Here is a 17,596-nt window from a genome sequence, read left to right as displayed (position 1 = left end):
GTCACCAGGGCAATTCAGAAAGACCTGCCCAAACAGCTATAACTCTGTACTCTCCTCGGCTCTGTGTATTTCTGTCCACTCCCATACAACTATTTTTGTCTTCAGTTATATACTCCAAGATGTGTTTGTCTTATCAAACCTTTGGCTGCCTTTGCAGTCCTGGTGCTAAGTCACAGAGGGTACAGTCAACACATTAACCATCATACTGTGCTTCAGTGCATTGAGCTTTGTACCAACCAGTCTGATAGCTAAAACCATCCCGGAGAGCTGATTTAATTTTTGCTTAATTTCTATGCCATAAGAGGTTTTTTTGTTTGTTTGGTTTGGTTTTCTGTTTGTTTTGTTTTGTTTTTGTTTTTGTTCCCCCCCCCCATTCCTCACAAGGTTCTGGGATGTAAAAACCCATTTACCTGGAGTTTAGAGGATAAAGGCTCACTGAGTTGCCGTAATTCCAAATTACAGCTGGACATACATTATATATCTTCAAAATTAGTTCTTCACATTGTATAACTATAAGCAAATAAGGCCTCATTTCAGCCAGCTTTTAACAGGTCTTAGAACTTAATGGTCTTTTCACAAGGTCACGGACCAGATTCCAGCTTAAGCCTACTAGCTCCCTTATTTAATACTTTAGCTAGGGAGTGAAATAAAGTGGGAATTCTAGTAACAGATTCAAGGCCCTTATTTTTCCACTAGACAGTTCCAAAGATTTAAACAAAAACAGATTTTAAAAAAAATATGTTTATAGCATTGCACAGTGCTTGTCAACCTTCCAACACCTTGCAACGTTGGAGTTCCCTCTACTCACAGGTTCTTACCAGAGGGACATTGCTCACCTCAAAAGAGTTTAGCTTGCTTTGGTCAAGGTCCATGAAGAAAAATCAAAATCTGTGGGCTGATTAATCAGCACAGAGGTACCAGGTAAATCCTACCATTTTTCATTCTCAGTCTTCATTTTAAAATAATCAGGGTCCATCCTGATCTGAATGATTCCTGTTCTAGATAAAGAGTGAAGTTGAATTCATATGTGAGAGAGTTTCCTGGTATCCCCTTAGATGTATATATATATGTTTATTTATTTATTTAGATAAATCCCATTCTGACAAACCATATAGGCCTAGACTCATCCTACTAATTTGAGATTCGTGTGAGTCATCTTCATTAGTTAGACTACTGCAAGGTGCACAGAGGGGCCTGTAGACAAGAATTATCTGGGTGCACTCAAAAGACTTTGCACAAGTCCCAGATTTGGCTTTGCTGAATGATCACAAGCAATGGTCATATGAAAGGTTTGTTTCCCTGTGGATTAGGATCTTGCCCGTGACTTATGTGTGTTAAAAGCTACAAGATTTCCCTACAGCTATCTCTTTTCTGGTATTTTGATGCGAGCTTATGTTTCAGCTTTTCTCCCAGGCATGTCACAAATTTATTTTCTCATCCTTTTTCAGCTCTTATTTGTACAACTGTCTAGTCCTTAAACATCTTGAATTCTTTTTCTTTGGAAAATTTGTCTGTAATTATACAGTAGATTTCGAAGATATTGCAACCAGGACACAGAGGCAGATGCTCAGATGTTGTAATCTTAAAAATTTGTTATAAAAAATATTATAACTTCTTTTGTCTTCAGTGATTTACTTTATTTGGAAGGGATTTAGCCCCTCTGAATTAATAATTTAATTGGTCATTAATATTTTGAGTATCAATGTTTTTATATGTCTTCTTATCTTAATCACCCTATTACTGTTTCCTCTGTCAGGTTTGGGCCTCATTTCTGTGCCATAGTTATTTTCCTGTGGTAATATCTTGGTAAAATAAAAAATGGAACTGGAAATAATATTTTGACTTTACACAGTTTCAGATGGTTAACTTGATAAGAAATTTTCCTCATGGTTTTTTTTCGGTATACTGAAGTATAGTAATGCCCAACAGCTTTAAAACGTTTCCATGGTTATAAAATACAAAGTGAGACTTCAAATGTGAATTTTATATTCCAATAAATTTGGTAATTGTTGATTTTAAAGCATATTAGATCATCCACGAATAGGAGGCCTTTAGAGCATCGGGCTGTTTAGGAACAAGTTTGTAGACAGTTTTGGAGAACTTCTCTTTCTCCTTGGCATGTTTTCATGACAATTCAAATGTTGGAGATAATTTACAACCCTGCTGGTACTGTACCAGAGACCTTATGTGATGGAATTTATATCACTTTTCCTTTTAGACATTTAAACCACATGTCATTCTAGAAAAACGAGGACAGAGGTCCAACAAAGGAGTGATTTATTTTCAGTTAAAATACTAGCTACATTAAAACCACATGTTATTAAGTACTGTATAACCAAACCATACTCAGAAGAAGGCTTACAACACCAAACCTTGCATAAAATATTTCTTTTTTTTTACCCAAAAAACTTCGGCAGTGAACACATTAACAGACTTTACCTGAACCGCACAGTACATTGGCTGTACTTTTCCCCTGATGAAACAAGCTATTAAAGTACCAGAGTACAAGTTAATTCAGTTCCTCATTATTTTTCTTTCTCACATTTCTGGATGCTTGAAGTTTTCTGATCATTTTAGGTATCATTGCATCTCTGTGAGCATCCCTCCTGAAAGAGCATAATACAATTAAGATTGCTAAAACTGAAATATAGTTTTTCACTTTTTCAAAATGAAACAATTTGTATTTTGGATGTATTACCAACATGAACTCTCTAATGCTCCTGTGAGAAGAGTAAAGTAATGCACAGACGTAATGCACATGAATCCGAGACCAGGAGGGAAATATGAAGATTAGAATTAAGGGGCCCCAATTTTGTTTTCAGAATGTAGATGTTGAGGACCAGTTTCTGTCCTCATTATGCTACACTTCCACACCAGATTGCCTATGACTTGAAGGGATTTTTAAATGCTAATGTTACCAGGTGAGTTGTCAAAAGCTAGTAGAGATGACCAGTGAAGGATTTATCCTGTAAAAAACATCTCTGCTGTTCCAACAAGTTTCTGTGCTGGTTCTGTGAATGTATGTCTGGATCATACTGGCACAGAGAGGGTGCTTGGGGGATGGGAATTTAGCTGGCTCAGCTGTGTGCTCCTGGGAATGCCAAAACCCTGTCAAGTGTTGTTGCCTCACTGTTCAGATTCTTTTCAATGTGCATCTTGCATAGACTAGAAAACCTGTCCCTGTGCTTTCAAAGAACTTCATAAGCATTAACGAATCACCCCAATACTCCTGTCTCACAGATATTCACTGGGTAGTTTCTGTCAAACAGTCTTTAAACAAAACAAGAATCAGAAGCAGCAAATTTCTCTGCTTGTATGTTTGAGATCATTCTAATTTGGATGTTACAGTCACATCTTGAAATCATTAATACTACCTTAAGCTCACTTACTATTCTCATTTTTCCTGAAATTGCTTAGCTCAAGCAATTTTGCATCAGCAGTTCTGATTCTGCGTCAGCAACATGCTAAAATTTTTAGTGTCTTTAAACATAAAAAAGGTACAAAAGCTTATGTTATGTGTCTTTTTCAGCCCTTGGCTGCCTAATTGAAATAAAGTACATGTAATAGACAATATAATTTATTAGACAATAGAAACCCCACTGAATTAAATCTGGCTAGTTTGCTAACTTGTCTTGGGTGGACACCAGTACCAGATAATGAAGGAGATGGTGCAAGAAATCACACAGTGGACAAAAAGGACCATGTGTTAGACTTGACTTGAGCCATGCTTAAATCATAAACTGTTACATCAAATTTTAGCATATTATGAATTAATCATGTCCAGAATTATTATTGAATCACCATCCCAAAAAGTCCCTGTGCTGTACAGTATAATTTATTTTTTTTTTTACCACTTTGGTAGGGTCATCTGTAGTCATAGCTGAGGTTGCTGCCTGTTGTATGGCCAGTCTTCACGAACGAAGATTTGGGAAAGGTCTTTACCCTTCGAGCCTGCGCAGTGGATTTTTTAGCAGTGTGTAAATTCTCAGTAGGAAATACAAGGAAGCTATGCTCTTGCTGCCTCCTTTACCTTTCCTGAAGCACCAGAAAGCCAGTACTGCCATCAGCTCTGAAAGAATATTGTGCAATGGGTGCAATGTGGCAGCTATTGATGTGTTAAATTGAGAGGAGAAACCCTGTTTGGGCTTCTGCTCTTTGGCAGCATTTAGAACCGAAAGGTTATATCTCTAGACATCTTTCCATTTTGTTTCCCAGTTATGGATTATTGTCCAGAAATTATTGTCCTTCACTGGTTTTCTTCCCTAAAAACAATGCAAGTGTTGGTACATTTTCACTGATTAAAATTCTGTTTCTCTTTACATGAATCTCTTAGCCCTCTTCCTTTTTCAGAATATAGATGGTCAGCCATCTTTTCTTCATATTGCATCATTCAACTGACTTGTCTTTTTCTTTTCTTTAGATGTTTCCAGATGTGTGGCTGAGAGGAAGTATACCCAGGAACAAGCTCGTAAAGAATTTCAACAAGTGTTTATCCCAGAATGCAATGATGATGGCACATATAGTCAGGTTGAAAATTTTTCATTTAGTATCTTGCATGGCTGTAAAGTCAGAACATGTGTGTTTGAAAAGGGTAAAGAAGAGACAAATGCAATGAAGAGAAAAGTAATTTCAATTTAAATGTAATTTGTGCTAACACTGACATAAAAAAAAATTGAAGGAAAATCCATGTTATGTGCAGAGTCCTTGTTCTTTTTTTCAGAGTTGGCCAGCAAAAGAGCCAAACATTACTATTGTTTGTGTAATACCTTCCCTGTTCTTCTAGGATGAGGCAACTGAGTCATTCTTGCAGCCCCCTGAATACACATTAGATGGGAAAATACTTGGAATTTCTGATCTGTTCCTGATTTGAACCAGAAATCTTGCGACCAGAGTCCATGTCTTAGTGCTAAAGCATGAATCACAAGATTCTTCCCTATTCTCAACTGAATTTCTTTCCAAGCACATGTTCTGAGACTAATTTACTTAGCTTAGATCATGGAATTCAGAAGGGACACAGTTAGAAGCTTAACCTGTGATACATATTCCAGTTAAGATCACCTTCTGCCACCTCTGTACTGCATTTCAGTTGTGGATTTGTGCAGAAGACAGTGAGGGAAGTGATGTTGGCCCTTAGGAAATATAATGCAATTGATTTCTAAGTGGAATTCCAAGAGTTTCCTTTCTGACAGCTTGAGACATGAATAATGCTGGCAGAAGCACTCTGTCGTGCTCCTTCAGTGGGTGGAACAATATGTTCTTTATGCGGAAAAAAACGCAAGATTGCTTGTTTCAGGAACAGTTTTTGTGTCCCTTGAGAAACTTCCTTGTGAGGTCTTTATAACACCTGTACCTCACTGATTTAAGATAGGGTGTAAACAACCACATATTTCAATAGTTTTCTCTTCAATTTGATTCTGAAGGACCTACCACACTTTGCTTGAAATATGTTGTATGCTAAAAAAATCATATGTAGGACTGAGATAAGGTCCAATTTGGTTTCCTGTTTTAGATTTCGTCAACATAGTTTGCTGGATTAGTCTTTTGTACTCACATGTATGATTGCTGTGGGATATCTGATGAGCTGCACATGGTTCATGTTGTTTCTGACAGGTTCAGTGCCATAGTTACACTGGATACTGCTGGTGTGTCACTCCCAATGGTCGTCCTATCAGTGGTACTGCTGTGGCCCACAAAACTCCCCGCTGCCCAGGTAAATCTTGTTTGGCTGGACAGGATATGACAGTGTGTCGTGAATAGCAGAGTTTATCTGTAGTGTCTTACTAGACTTAAAGAAAAGAATTCTTCATTGGAAGAATGGTTAAGCACAGAAACAGGTGCTGGTGAATGGCCCATCTCTAGTGGCAAAATTCAGCTGGATGAGGCTCTGAGAAAGTTGGTCTGGCTTTTCATGTAGACCTGCATGAAATCTAAGGTCACCGTCACCCTAAACCTCGCTATGATTTGTACCATATTTATGTGTCCATATATGAAATCATGCAACTGACTTATGGGTACAGTACTTTACGTTGAAACTCTCTTGCACATAAACTCATTGCAAAAAAATTTCAGAGGAATTTGCCTTTTTCAGATATTTAGAGTACAGGAAAAAAACCCGTGCCAACAAAAAATACAGAGTGGGAATATGTGTTTGTAGCACAGCCCAGTGAAAGAACTCCTACAACAGGTTCCATGAATGACCAAATCCAGAGGAGAAATTAGAACAATAACAAAAAAAGCATTAAGAACATAGTGAAATCACTGTCTTATGAATGCATAATGAAAGCACTGCCTTCGTGCTGCCTTTTGTCTTTCCTCAGGGCAGACAGGTTCAGTCTTTTAGGGATTTGTTTCTGACCCTATTTCATTAAAACTGAAAATAAATATAAATCCCAAGAGTATGAACAGTTGCCAAATTGCTGTTGACCTCTTTTGAGATTGACAGAATTGCACAAAAATAGCTCTACAAATATTTGCTCTCTATCTATTGCATTACTGCTTGTCCTGCAGCACCATTCTCTGTCAGAAGGCCAGAGAAATAGCTTGAAAAAGTCAATCCTGTAATGAGAATGACACTGAAAAAGAGGGTGGATTAGGGCCTTTAAGGGAATTCATTTGGCCTGATCTACTTCAATCATTCATTGAGGTTTTAAATAAATAGATGGAGGAAGGTAGAGACCATTGAGAAAGTTTTAATAAAGTTTATAAAATGTTAGTTTCACTTTTAAGGTCTTTCTTGTTTAAATGACTTGCTGAATCTTCCATGCATTTTGCCTGAAAGAATACTCTTCAGAATATTCCTTTTGATCCAGTCTGAAAAGTCACTGTGGAATGATAGTCAATTGTGAAAAATAATATAAAATATTCAGAAACCTTAAAATAGAGGTAAATGCACATTCATTTTAGTGTAATTATTGCTTATGACTGGTTTGCATCTTCAGAAGACACATGGATATGTCTTCTTTAGTTGTGGGTGCCCCAGTCCTGGAAATGTTCAAGGCCAGGTTGGATGGGGCTCCAAGAAACCTGCTGTAATGGAAGGCATCCCTGCCCATGGCAGGGAGGCTGGAAAGAAATAAGCTTTAAAGTCTCTTCCCAGCTATTCTATAAGTCTTTGATTCTATAGCTAGAGTAATGCTTTTGTGCTTCAATGTAATTTTGAGTAGAGGTGCTTTTACATGCCCATAGCCAGGGCTTTCTGAAAGCAGGCCTTCAGTGCTTTCTCTGCAAAATCCATTTGTAGCTTCCTTCCTTCCTGTCCTTTCACTGACATCAGTGAAAAAAGGTCTATGCTGATGCTGAAAGTTCAATAAATACTTGTTTTTCAGATGTTTCATAACACATGCTGCTATTTTTGGCTCAAAATGTTGTTGAGTTACTATACTTTCACTTTTTCTATTTGTACCTGATATTATTGAGGAGAAGCTGCAGCGTAGTTCCAATCTAATTAATAGATTAATATGAGAATTATTCTATCTCTACATTTTACAGAAATGCTAAGGTGAAGGTCATAGTAGCACTCAAATTGAATTTAGTAACTCAGAGATAAATAAACTGCTTCAGGGCCCAGGTGAGTATGCAGAGTCTGATTTTGCTCCATGGAAGACTGTGGGTAATTTTTCAGTTTTTATGACACCCTGTGGGATTACCTCTGCACATTTCCTCCCCTTCTTGTATCAGTGTTTTACTGTTCACTACTTCTCCTTTGTCCCTCAGGAAAGAAGTCCAGCTACAGCAGAGTTTGGAAGTAAGACTTGAAATGCTAGGGGATTTTGCAGTGGTATTGGCTAAGAAATCAGTTTTGAGAGATCTGGAAAAACCTTCTCATTCAGCAGAGAAGACAGCTACAGATTTTCTCAGAAAGAACCTTATTATGGTATAATAAGGCAAAACTTTGTTCTTATATTGCAGAATGAAAGTTCTGATACACAATTGCACCCTTCTCCCATTTCCCTCTATATATTCAAAATTGCCATCTGTTTAGGATAAGGAATTTTCAGGTTTTTTTCCCCGAAGAATGTTGATGTTTTCCAGATCACCACTGATTCCCATTCCTGTATTTAGTACGACTACGCACAGGAATTACGATCAAAACTTCAGTGGTTCAACTGAAGTTAAGTAGATGTACTCCTGTTTTAACTAGTATTTTAGGAATGCCATTTCTTCTAATACTGTTGTCCCTAGTCAGTCCAACACACTGCATCATTTCTAGCCTTGATGAAGGAATTGCCTTGCTATTTTTGATGGTGCAGGTAGACCTCCTGCAATGATGACATCCTGACACCAGCATGTTTCTGCATTTTCACATGCTTCCATGTATTCTGTAGGCTTGATGCTATAGTTATTTTAAAAACTTTTATGCAAATATTTCAATTTACATGCACCATACCTTTTTCTCCCAGGATCACTTTTACCACCTCTACCCTTAAGAGGAGAATGTGTACAGACATTCAAGAAGTTTTTGTAATTATCTTCTCATTGGTAATGTGCTACCATGGAATGTGGGAAAATTCCTTGTTTTAATGAAAATGTTGAGTTAATTTTCAGTTCTAGGTTAGTTCTTCAGTAACTTCAGATAAGGTTCAAATATACATCCAATCAACTGTGCTATTCCTAAATTATGGGATAATTTTTGCCTTTCATTTTCTCCCAGTGGAACTACCTTTGACTTTGGTGAATACCCAGAAATAAGAAAGAAGATCATGGCAGCCTGTAAGAGTTTGGATTTTAATAGAGGAAATACGCAGCAGAATTTAGGTTGGGCAGTTAAGACTTTGGTTTACTAGTTCCATCTCTTATCCATGCTTCACATTTACGGTGTGATACCAGATATGTGAAGCAGTCTCTACGTTTCTCTAACTGCTAGTATTGGTTAGCTGCATAATGTGATGGTTCCTAAAGTTTGGTGAAGTCTGAAAAGTATCGTATATTTTTTATGAATCAACAATAGCTGTACGAGCCATTTTTTGCTCATTGGTTTGTTTTGGTTACTCTTATTTAAGCTGTCTTTTCTGCTAGAGACAAAATATGTGGAAGGATGAAAGTCGTAAGCAGCATTAAAAAATTCAGGACTCTTCAACTGTTTTATGTGAACCTTTGCTTTAATTACATCTTTACCTGAAAGAGGCTCTTCTTCCATACTTTCCAGTTTTTCCCACAGCAACACTTGGTACTGCTAAGACGCACATGATAAATCCCAGAATGCCATTCTACTCCATGGAAATAATCTTCACTATTGCAGGAGCAATGGGGAGAAGGAGAGTAAATCAAACACATTCCCATGACAGCATTTAAAAGAAAACTCCTTAAAAATGATGAATGTCTCCTAGTACTTTCACTAAAGAACACCAGACATAAAAAAAGACATTTTTACAGCTCTCCATCTCTGTTATCAGCACTTCAGGGAACTACAGAAATTCCATAGTCACTGAGTCCTGGGAAATGGGGCAGAAGTTGAGAAGCAGGTGTTAAATTATCATTGGAAAATACAGTGTTTGCCTATTGTTGGGGTTTTATGCCTTATTAACTATTTTGAGCTTCTACCAGTGAGATTGCAGAGGTATGGAGACATGTTTATTTCCCTGTAAAAAAGTTTTGCTACCTTTTGATTATGACATCATCATGTTTTATGGCCTGAATTTCCCTTTAGAAATTCAGAACTCTTCCAGCTTGTATAGTATTATGATCAGATAATATGATGAAAACAAATATATTTGGGAAGGAAATGAACTTTTAAAATATACATTATATTGTTTTTGTTAGCTGGAGAAAAATATCCATCCTTGGATCATTCTTTCCCCATACACAGTACTTTGTCTATACATACACATTCAGACACACCTATAGGTGAGATAAAGGATAGCATGGGAAGTTTACTTATCTTGATATCTTCATTCAGTTATTACATATCAAATATTCCTTGGTAGGAGATCAGAAATCATTATCTAAACTAGAGAATAATAGACTTTCACCTTCTCTTTTAAAGCCCAGTCTTGTGTGCTCAGAACAACTGAAAATAGATATGCTAAAATCACAAACCACAAAACTCATATCATGTTCCCTGGAAGGGAGTTGTGCCTCAGAAGCTGTTAGAGCGAAACTGCGTGGAACTGTGGGGTTTGCAATAAACTAAGGCATGAATATATCTTCTTTTTAAAAAGGAAATTAAATTAATCATGGTCATAAATGGATAGATGGCTAAGCAAATTACAAGCTGGAATGATACTAAATTCTTCATTAAAGTAATGTTGCTGAATCTAATACCTCTCCTTGCCCTCTCCCACTCCATAGCATATTTATTTATGTGGTAGTTTGGTTGCTTACAATGTACTGAAAACTTGGAAGCCAATTGCATAGCCCAACTTTTAGATAAGTTAGAAATTGCCTTTGTTTCTTGCCTTGCGGCAAATGTGAGGATTTGTCAAGAGTATTGAAGATATAATTTCCCAAAAACTTGCAAATGCAACTTCCTAGAAGCTAGGAAGTATTTCTAGCTAGAAGTATTTCTACCATAAATATATTCAGAAAATGGTTAAAAAAAAGATAAAAATGCAATAGCTCCTCCTTACCTTGATTTTGGAGACAACAAGAACTGTTTATGCTGCATAAATTGAAAATTTCAGGTGAAACTATGTGAAGGGCACATGTTTTCCTTTGTAGGAAATTCTGTGAATATTTTTGTTAACTTCCTAAGACTTAAAAAAATGTTAGCCCAGTAAACCTAATTTACTTAGCATTAGTCTAATTTTTTAATGAAATTAGATTCACTATGATAAAGTTAGTCTTTGTAAATGCCACTCTCTTCCCCATTTATTAATTTTCCATGAAAATTTAGGGTAAAAAATGCAAGCCCAGAAAAAAGAACTTAATTCTCCCTGACTGTACATGAATATTGCATAGTCATTCTCACCATTTCACATAAAGAGGGAGAAACCTGAATGTATCTGGAAAGATTTTTCTCCTTTTGGTTTAAGATGTGGAATATTATGTATGTTTCACCAATGTGTTAAATTACTTAGGCATGAACTGAATTTAGAGTTCAGCTTACACTAGTAGTTCTGAATGTACATAGAGAGACAACACTGGTGCCAAACTGGGGCTTTACTTAACATGCTGTTTTTGGTGCAGGGGGCTATTAGTGGCATTCATCACACATATTCCCCACTGCTGAGACCTCATTTCTAGTCAACAAACTCAAAAGTAGTTTAAATGCTTTAGTGTGGGTGAGAATCAGGCCTAAAATCTCTGGATTTACAAGAAAATTATAATTATAAGCCTGTGAATCAAAACGAAATTCAGATACTACAGAGTCAATTGTAGCTGGATGAAATTTGAGGAAAGATTGGATCACTGGTATTTAGTGTAATTAGAAAAACCTGTAATTTTGTACGTAGTACTTCCGAAAACTGGAACATCTTATTTGAATTCAAGCTGAACCTTTTATCAAATACAAGCCAAGCACCAAAAAACTCAGATCTACTGGCTTCAGCATAAATGGAAAAATCCACCTCTTCTTCAGAGTAAATAATAGGGATTAGTATTGCAATCTCTTCTGAGCAAACTATCCCAAACACCTTTGGATATAATTCCTACAAGACAGCAATTTTATTTTTCCTGCCTGAGTTGATACTGATGCATCCCTAAGTATATTGAATTTCTGGTGACTCAAAGATAATATAATAAAAATACACTATTGACACAAAAGGAAACACATCTAAACAAGAATATTTTTTATATGGTGAATCCTTCAGAAGGTAATATCAACTTGGCTGCATTGCCAATATTCTTTTATAGAGGCTTTAAAATCATCAGAGCAGATTTGTGACTTTAGGCATCTACCCTCTGGCAGATTCCTTGTCTAAATTTCCTGCTGAAGTAACCATTGGTTCAGCATGGTAGGCAAAACCTGTGATTTAGTGGGTTCTCTTGTTTAAATTGTCCTTTTAGAACAGATTTATTGTGCTACAAGGTTTGGGATTTTTTTTTACTTTGTTTTAAACACAGTGAATGTAATTATTTCAAAGGGAATAAATTAGGAAAATTAAGGCAACCAAATTATTTCACATACAAGCATGTGCCAGATGTTTGGGTTTTTTATCGTTTCATTAAAGCAGGTGTATGTAAGAAGAGACTATGTGTTAAGAATTTATAGACTTCACGCTTTTTAAATTTTGATTACTCCACGTGGGCTCTTCAGAGAGAAAAATACCACTTTTAAAGGTGATTTTTAATGTAACAGAGACAAATAAATTGTTAAAAAGTGTCTAGAAGTTAGAATCATAAAAACAGGTGTAATAATGACACATAAGCCAGAAATAAGGAAGTATTTCTGTTTTAAAACCTAAAGCCTCCTGAAAAAAACTACTAAGAAAACTAGTAGATTCTCCATTTTTTGATGACCTGAAAACAAGAATGGATTCTTGGTTGGAGTCCAGGCTGGTAGAATAAGCTGTTAAAACCCATCTCTTCTAATCTTCTTGACTCCCTTCTCACATCTGCTGTCTCTTTTCCTAAGGGCCACAGCTCTGGGGATGTGTCTGAAAACAGCTCAGGTTCAAACTCAGAATAAGGTGCTGTGTTTGTGCTGCCCCAGCAAACACACGTACTTACCCACATCAACACAGGATTTCCACAAGGCTTTGTTTGAGGTGTTTAAGGCAGAAAGGGGCGGTTTTTAATCTGAGCCAGGACCGGGCTAGAGGCTGAAGAAGCCCCTCAGAGCAGCTGAGGTGTGTGATCAAGACTTTGAGGGAGCATGAGGGGGTGGTTCTGGGGTGATGCTTCTTACTGCAGAACCTGTCCTTGCTGGGGCAGTGGGGAAGGGAAATGGTGACTCTGCAGCATGTGAGCACGTTCTGCACTTGTCTATGTAGTGTTTAACGTTATCTCTTTCTCAAGTCCTGTGGTGGCCAAGAAGTAGAGTCTGACAGTGTATGGATCGTACACAAATGTAGAAGTCAGGCAAAGCTAAAACCTCTAGTGTGCAAGGGAAGAATTTGCTGATATTTATTGCTGTAATATACAAAAATGAATCATTAGAACTGAACTGTGTTTCTTAAATAACATATTAAAAGAAAAAGTAATATTTTTCGATTAATTCCCTTTTCCAATTGCAGGTTCAGTGAGTGAGAAACTGCCACAACGAGAAGGTGCAGGCAAAACAGGTAAATATCTTAGTTGGCCGTTAAACAAAAGCTAAAATAGCTTTTGGGTAAACTACTGTGATTTTCCATAGATCTAAATTATCAATACATATTTGTGATGTATTATAACTGCATATATAATATATATATATGCATATATGTTATTCATTTTACTTTTGCATTGTAGAAATTTAGTAAACTTATGAGTATAAACATATATATATGTGTGCATGTATTTATATATATACATAGACACTATATTTTTCTAGTTTCAGTCCTATGGAATTTTCACTTCTCTACTGTTTGGAAGGTAACTTTCCTTCCCATAACTATACTCTGAAATATTTTCCCATACTGTTTTCTTGTTCTGGAGGAGAGATTATTCTGTCTGTTTGATAAAGATAATATTTGCAGTATCAAAATCTTGGGAAATGGAGTCCTCAGTGTATTTCCATATCAATTGGTGCTCGAGTCATCTTGGACCCAGCACTTTTTTCTATATTGTGATTAATTAATCTGATGTCTTGTCTTTATGGCCAGATAATTGTTGTTGTTAGATACAGATCATGGTGTATATCTTGTTGGAAGGACAAAAATCTAATGTGCATCCAACATAGCTGGTAGATTTAAATGAGGGAACTGTCTATGCTTTAAACAAAATTAAAGCTTACACTCTCCAAACACTTGAAACAATTTTAAATACTAAATAGTTCTGTCAGTTACACTGCATAAATTAATTTTAAAGAAGCTACTCATTTTTGTTCTAATGTTAATGTCTATCTGTTTGGCACAGTGTAAATATAATTGCAGTATCTTTTTACAGGAACTTTTGCAGTATTGCAATATACCCAACATTTAAATAAACTATAGTGCTGTTAGGTTAAAAAAATGAGTACTTCTTTAAAGGCTAATAATTACAAAATACGGGAAAATTGTTCCTTCATGTATTTCCAGACACACTGTAGGGTCCACTACCCTTAGGCTACCTATTTACTTTAGGTCAGAACTTTCATTTTCAGCTTTGAACTGAATGAACTATTCCATATATAAAACTTGTCTGGAATCCTTTATTTTTGTTTGTGACCATGACAGCTGAGTTGCTGAACCCTGAATGAACAGTCACAGAACAAGGAAATGAACACAATTTATCAAATCTCCCTTCTCACCACATATTTTTGTGTCTCAAGTGACACGATTGCATTTTACTCATGCCCTGTTTTTATTGTCCAGCACAAGCCTGCAGCACAAAGGGCCTCTGACCGGGTTCCCAGGTGGTCCCTGGTTCTTCTCAAATGCTGCTGTCTTCCTCTCTCCACCCTTCTTCCACTGCCTTATGCTTTAAATAAAGTCATGCTGTCAGAGACATCTCAAACTCTTTAGAGACTGTCACAGAGTAGAGACCAGGATCATCTGTCTACCTGTGCTTCAGCTTCACAATCAGTGTAGTAAAACATATTTTGTAGCTCAGCTTGCAAGGGTATAAATAACCATGAAACTCTCTGCTTGTCTTTCCTCTGCATGTTCCGGTGGACTAACCAGGGGTGCCTATGTGGGAGTACCTGCCCATATTGTAGCCCAGCAAACTTAGGCAGGTTCACAGTGTTCTCACTGCTCCCAAAGACATGCTCCAGACCTCCAAGGTGTGGTCTGGAGAACTCTACTCAAGAGACTGAATAGACTTTACGTGACAGTCTCATGCACCAAGATGTCTCATAGATATGGACCTGGTGAGCCACATCTGTTACAGTTGTGCACCTTACTTTCTCTGGATATTCCAATACTGAAAGAAAATTTCCAGCTACAGATATTAGAGCTCAGGAGCTTTCTTTGCATGTTTGTAAATTTAAACATTAAACTGAACAGAAATGAAACTTAAAAGCTAATTCCTCACGTATCTCCTCTGGCCCCACAATTCTCTCCTCTATCCATGGAAAATATTCAGACTCTGAAAAGCATAGGTGTCAGAGTTGGGATCACATCCCTGTTTTCTGATTCTTTGCTGACTGCAGGACTATGTTCTTGGTAACTGAACACCAACAGCAAACAGAATTTAGTCAGGTTTCTGTTTGAATACATGCATATATGGACTGGTATGCTTGTGCAAGCCAGGAAGGCCTATGCAATTAGTCTGTGAGATCTCTGGTTCATATAAATCATGGAATATCTGTTGAGTTAAAAAAAAATAAAATTGATAAACTGTTTTAAATGCTCCTTGAACAAAGTTCAGGAGGCCAATTTTGATTGGCCTGATAATAGTTGAAGTTGCACATTATGTCTGAATTTCAGGTAATAACATAAGACCAAATGTGTCACAATCTGAAATTGTGTACCAAAAGGTGATTTGAAAAATGTCATTTAAATGCAGGTCTGAGTTTCTGGCTTGGCTCTTGGTAATATCTACCTACCATAAATTACCCTTTGGAATTCTGGGTTTTCTGAATCACATACTGATTGATGATTTAAATATATGTCTTCATTTTCAGTATATTAGGATACTCGATGGCCTCTCTGAAATTAATCAATGGTCTTATTCCACCACCCAGAGGACACCACAAAAATGCCAGCAAAACTACTGAGAAGTGTCAGTCTTTTATGGCATTGGAGCAAAGAACCCTGCCATTGCGTGGACATGAAGAACGAGCACTCTTAAAAGAAATGTTTTTATGCCTTGGTTGAATCATTTTACACTGAAAATAAGTTCTTGTTGCTGCTGCTTTGGTTTTGTGAGAAACATGGAGGTCACTATTCCTTGGATGGAAATTCAGTTTTACCTGCTATCAATATTTACTTGGTATCTATATTTGCTGTGTACTAGGCTGTGACCTCTAGAGGTGAAGGTCAGAGTGCCTCCAAATCCTCTGAATGATTTGTATAAGGACAACACAGACTTAAGAAAACAGAAATGCAGACAGCAAAGAGAACAGTAGGCTCTTCTGAACGGCAGTAGCAAGAAGAAATTGAAAGAGCTAGTGTGTTAGCCTTAAAGCTGCTGCTCTCTTTTACCCTGGTAAGGCTATATGACAGAAGAAGCTTCTCAGTTGCCTTTGATTCTACCTTCTATGAAAATGACAGGAAAATAACCTCATAACTATTTTGGTCCAAGATCCAATTGTGAACTTGCAAGAAATAGTAATAAAATCTTTGCATTTGCTGTTTACCTTAGTCTTGGAGTTAGCTTCATGCTACAGGAAACAGTAATGACTGGAAAATCTGTACTAGCATGGCCTCCAGAGTCATATTGACCCAATATTGTCTATGATTTTAAACAGCAATAACATAATAAGGTAAAGATGGATCTTTGGTACTGTTCTTCCTAGCAAATGTTAATTTAAATAATTTTTTGGTTGATTTTTTCTTTTCCAGCACTATGTCCACTGTGTTTTACTGACCTTAAGATTTCTCACATCTTCTTGTCATTTTTGTAATTTCTCCTCCCTCTTTTCTTGCAGTAATTGTTGGTAGTGGATGGATGGAGAAGGATGACCAGAGGATAACGGTTGTGCAAACAATAGTCGGGTTATATAATCTGTGAACCTTACTTAAAAAATCTGCGAATCCTGCTTATAGAATCTGCTTGACTCTTAAAATAGATCCTTCTGTGCTAAAAAACCCTTTTATTTTAAGGCATCCAGTGGTCTGCAGCCACTCATTCTCCCCAGACTGTTTTTGCTTTCACAGGTTTTACTTCTTCTATACATTTATCTAATTACTTCTTTATAAATGGTGATTTATCACTAAAATCTATAGGTATCAATGTGCAGTATTAGAAATGAAGAATTACTGTCCAGAGAGCAACTTGATCACGTCATGCATCACAAAAGACCCTGCAATAAATTCATCAGCCACAACCTAAAAACCCATCCATTTGTAAAATGTAGTCTATATATGTAATAAATCTATGCTGTGTAGTGCCTATAAAAAATGTTTAAATTATTGTTTATTTACTGGCCGGGGCTATGTGCAAATCATTATTATCAATCATGTATGTACACTTATTTAGCTTACTCTCATAATTGTAGTCTCCTTGCAAATCTTTTCCATTCTGAATTCAGATGATGCCTCAGCTCCTGCACTGGAGACTCAGCCTCAAGGTGATGAAGAAGGTGAGCAAACTTAACAATGTGGTACTAAACTATGTAATTAGGGACTATATTCCACAACACCGAATGCTACCTTAAGAGTATTTACAATTGCTGGGGTCGTTGCAAGAAATTGCAAGCATCTGTACCTTTTTCAGGAACGGTAAAGACAACAAGCACAATAGAATCTTTACTTACAAGCAATGAATTTTGTGAGATTGATTTGAGATGACACTTTAGCTGTGGAGACCAGCATCAGCAAATTTAGTTTTCACTGCTGAGGGCAGATACAGGTTTTAAAATTGAGCCAAAGTGCAGGTTAAAACTGTATGTTCAAATAAAGAAATTAAAGGGTAAATTCTACTCTCAACATATTGC

The 17,596-nt window shown here is 36.8% G+C and overlaps 1 protein-coding gene across 5 annotated transcripts in view; it reads left to right on the top strand.

The window, feature by feature from the left end:
* The window catches only part of SMOC2 (SPARC related modular calcium binding 2), a 137,677-nt gene that overhangs the window by 51,612 nt on the left and 68,469 nt on the right, over positions 1 to 17,596 (top strand). For 4 of the 5 annotated variants that reach the window (XM_032684178.1, XM_032684180.1, XM_032684181.1 and 1 more), the window contains 4 exons: positions 4,421 to 4,527; positions 5,611 to 5,710; positions 13,113 to 13,160; positions 17,159 to 17,242. In XM_032684178.1, the coding sequence (XP_032540069.1) occupies positions 4,421 to 4,527; positions 5,611 to 5,710; positions 13,113 to 13,160; positions 17,159 to 17,242 (339 nt within the window). The remainder of the gene's footprint in view (positions 1 to 4,420; positions 4,528 to 5,610; positions 5,711 to 13,112; positions 13,161 to 17,158; positions 17,243 to 17,596) is intronic. The other variant, XM_032684182.1, reaches the window with a different exon arrangement.

Source organism: Chiroxiphia lanceolata, chromosome 3 (assembly GCF_009829145.1).
Source record: "Chiroxiphia lanceolata isolate bChiLan1 chromosome 3, bChiLan1.pri, whole genome shotgun sequence".
In the NCBI taxonomy this organism is placed as follows: Eukaryota; Metazoa; Chordata; class Aves; order Passeriformes; family Pipridae; genus Chiroxiphia; species Chiroxiphia lanceolata.
Note: the sequence above shows the minus strand (reverse complement) of the source record. Positions and strands in the feature narration are given on the sequence as shown.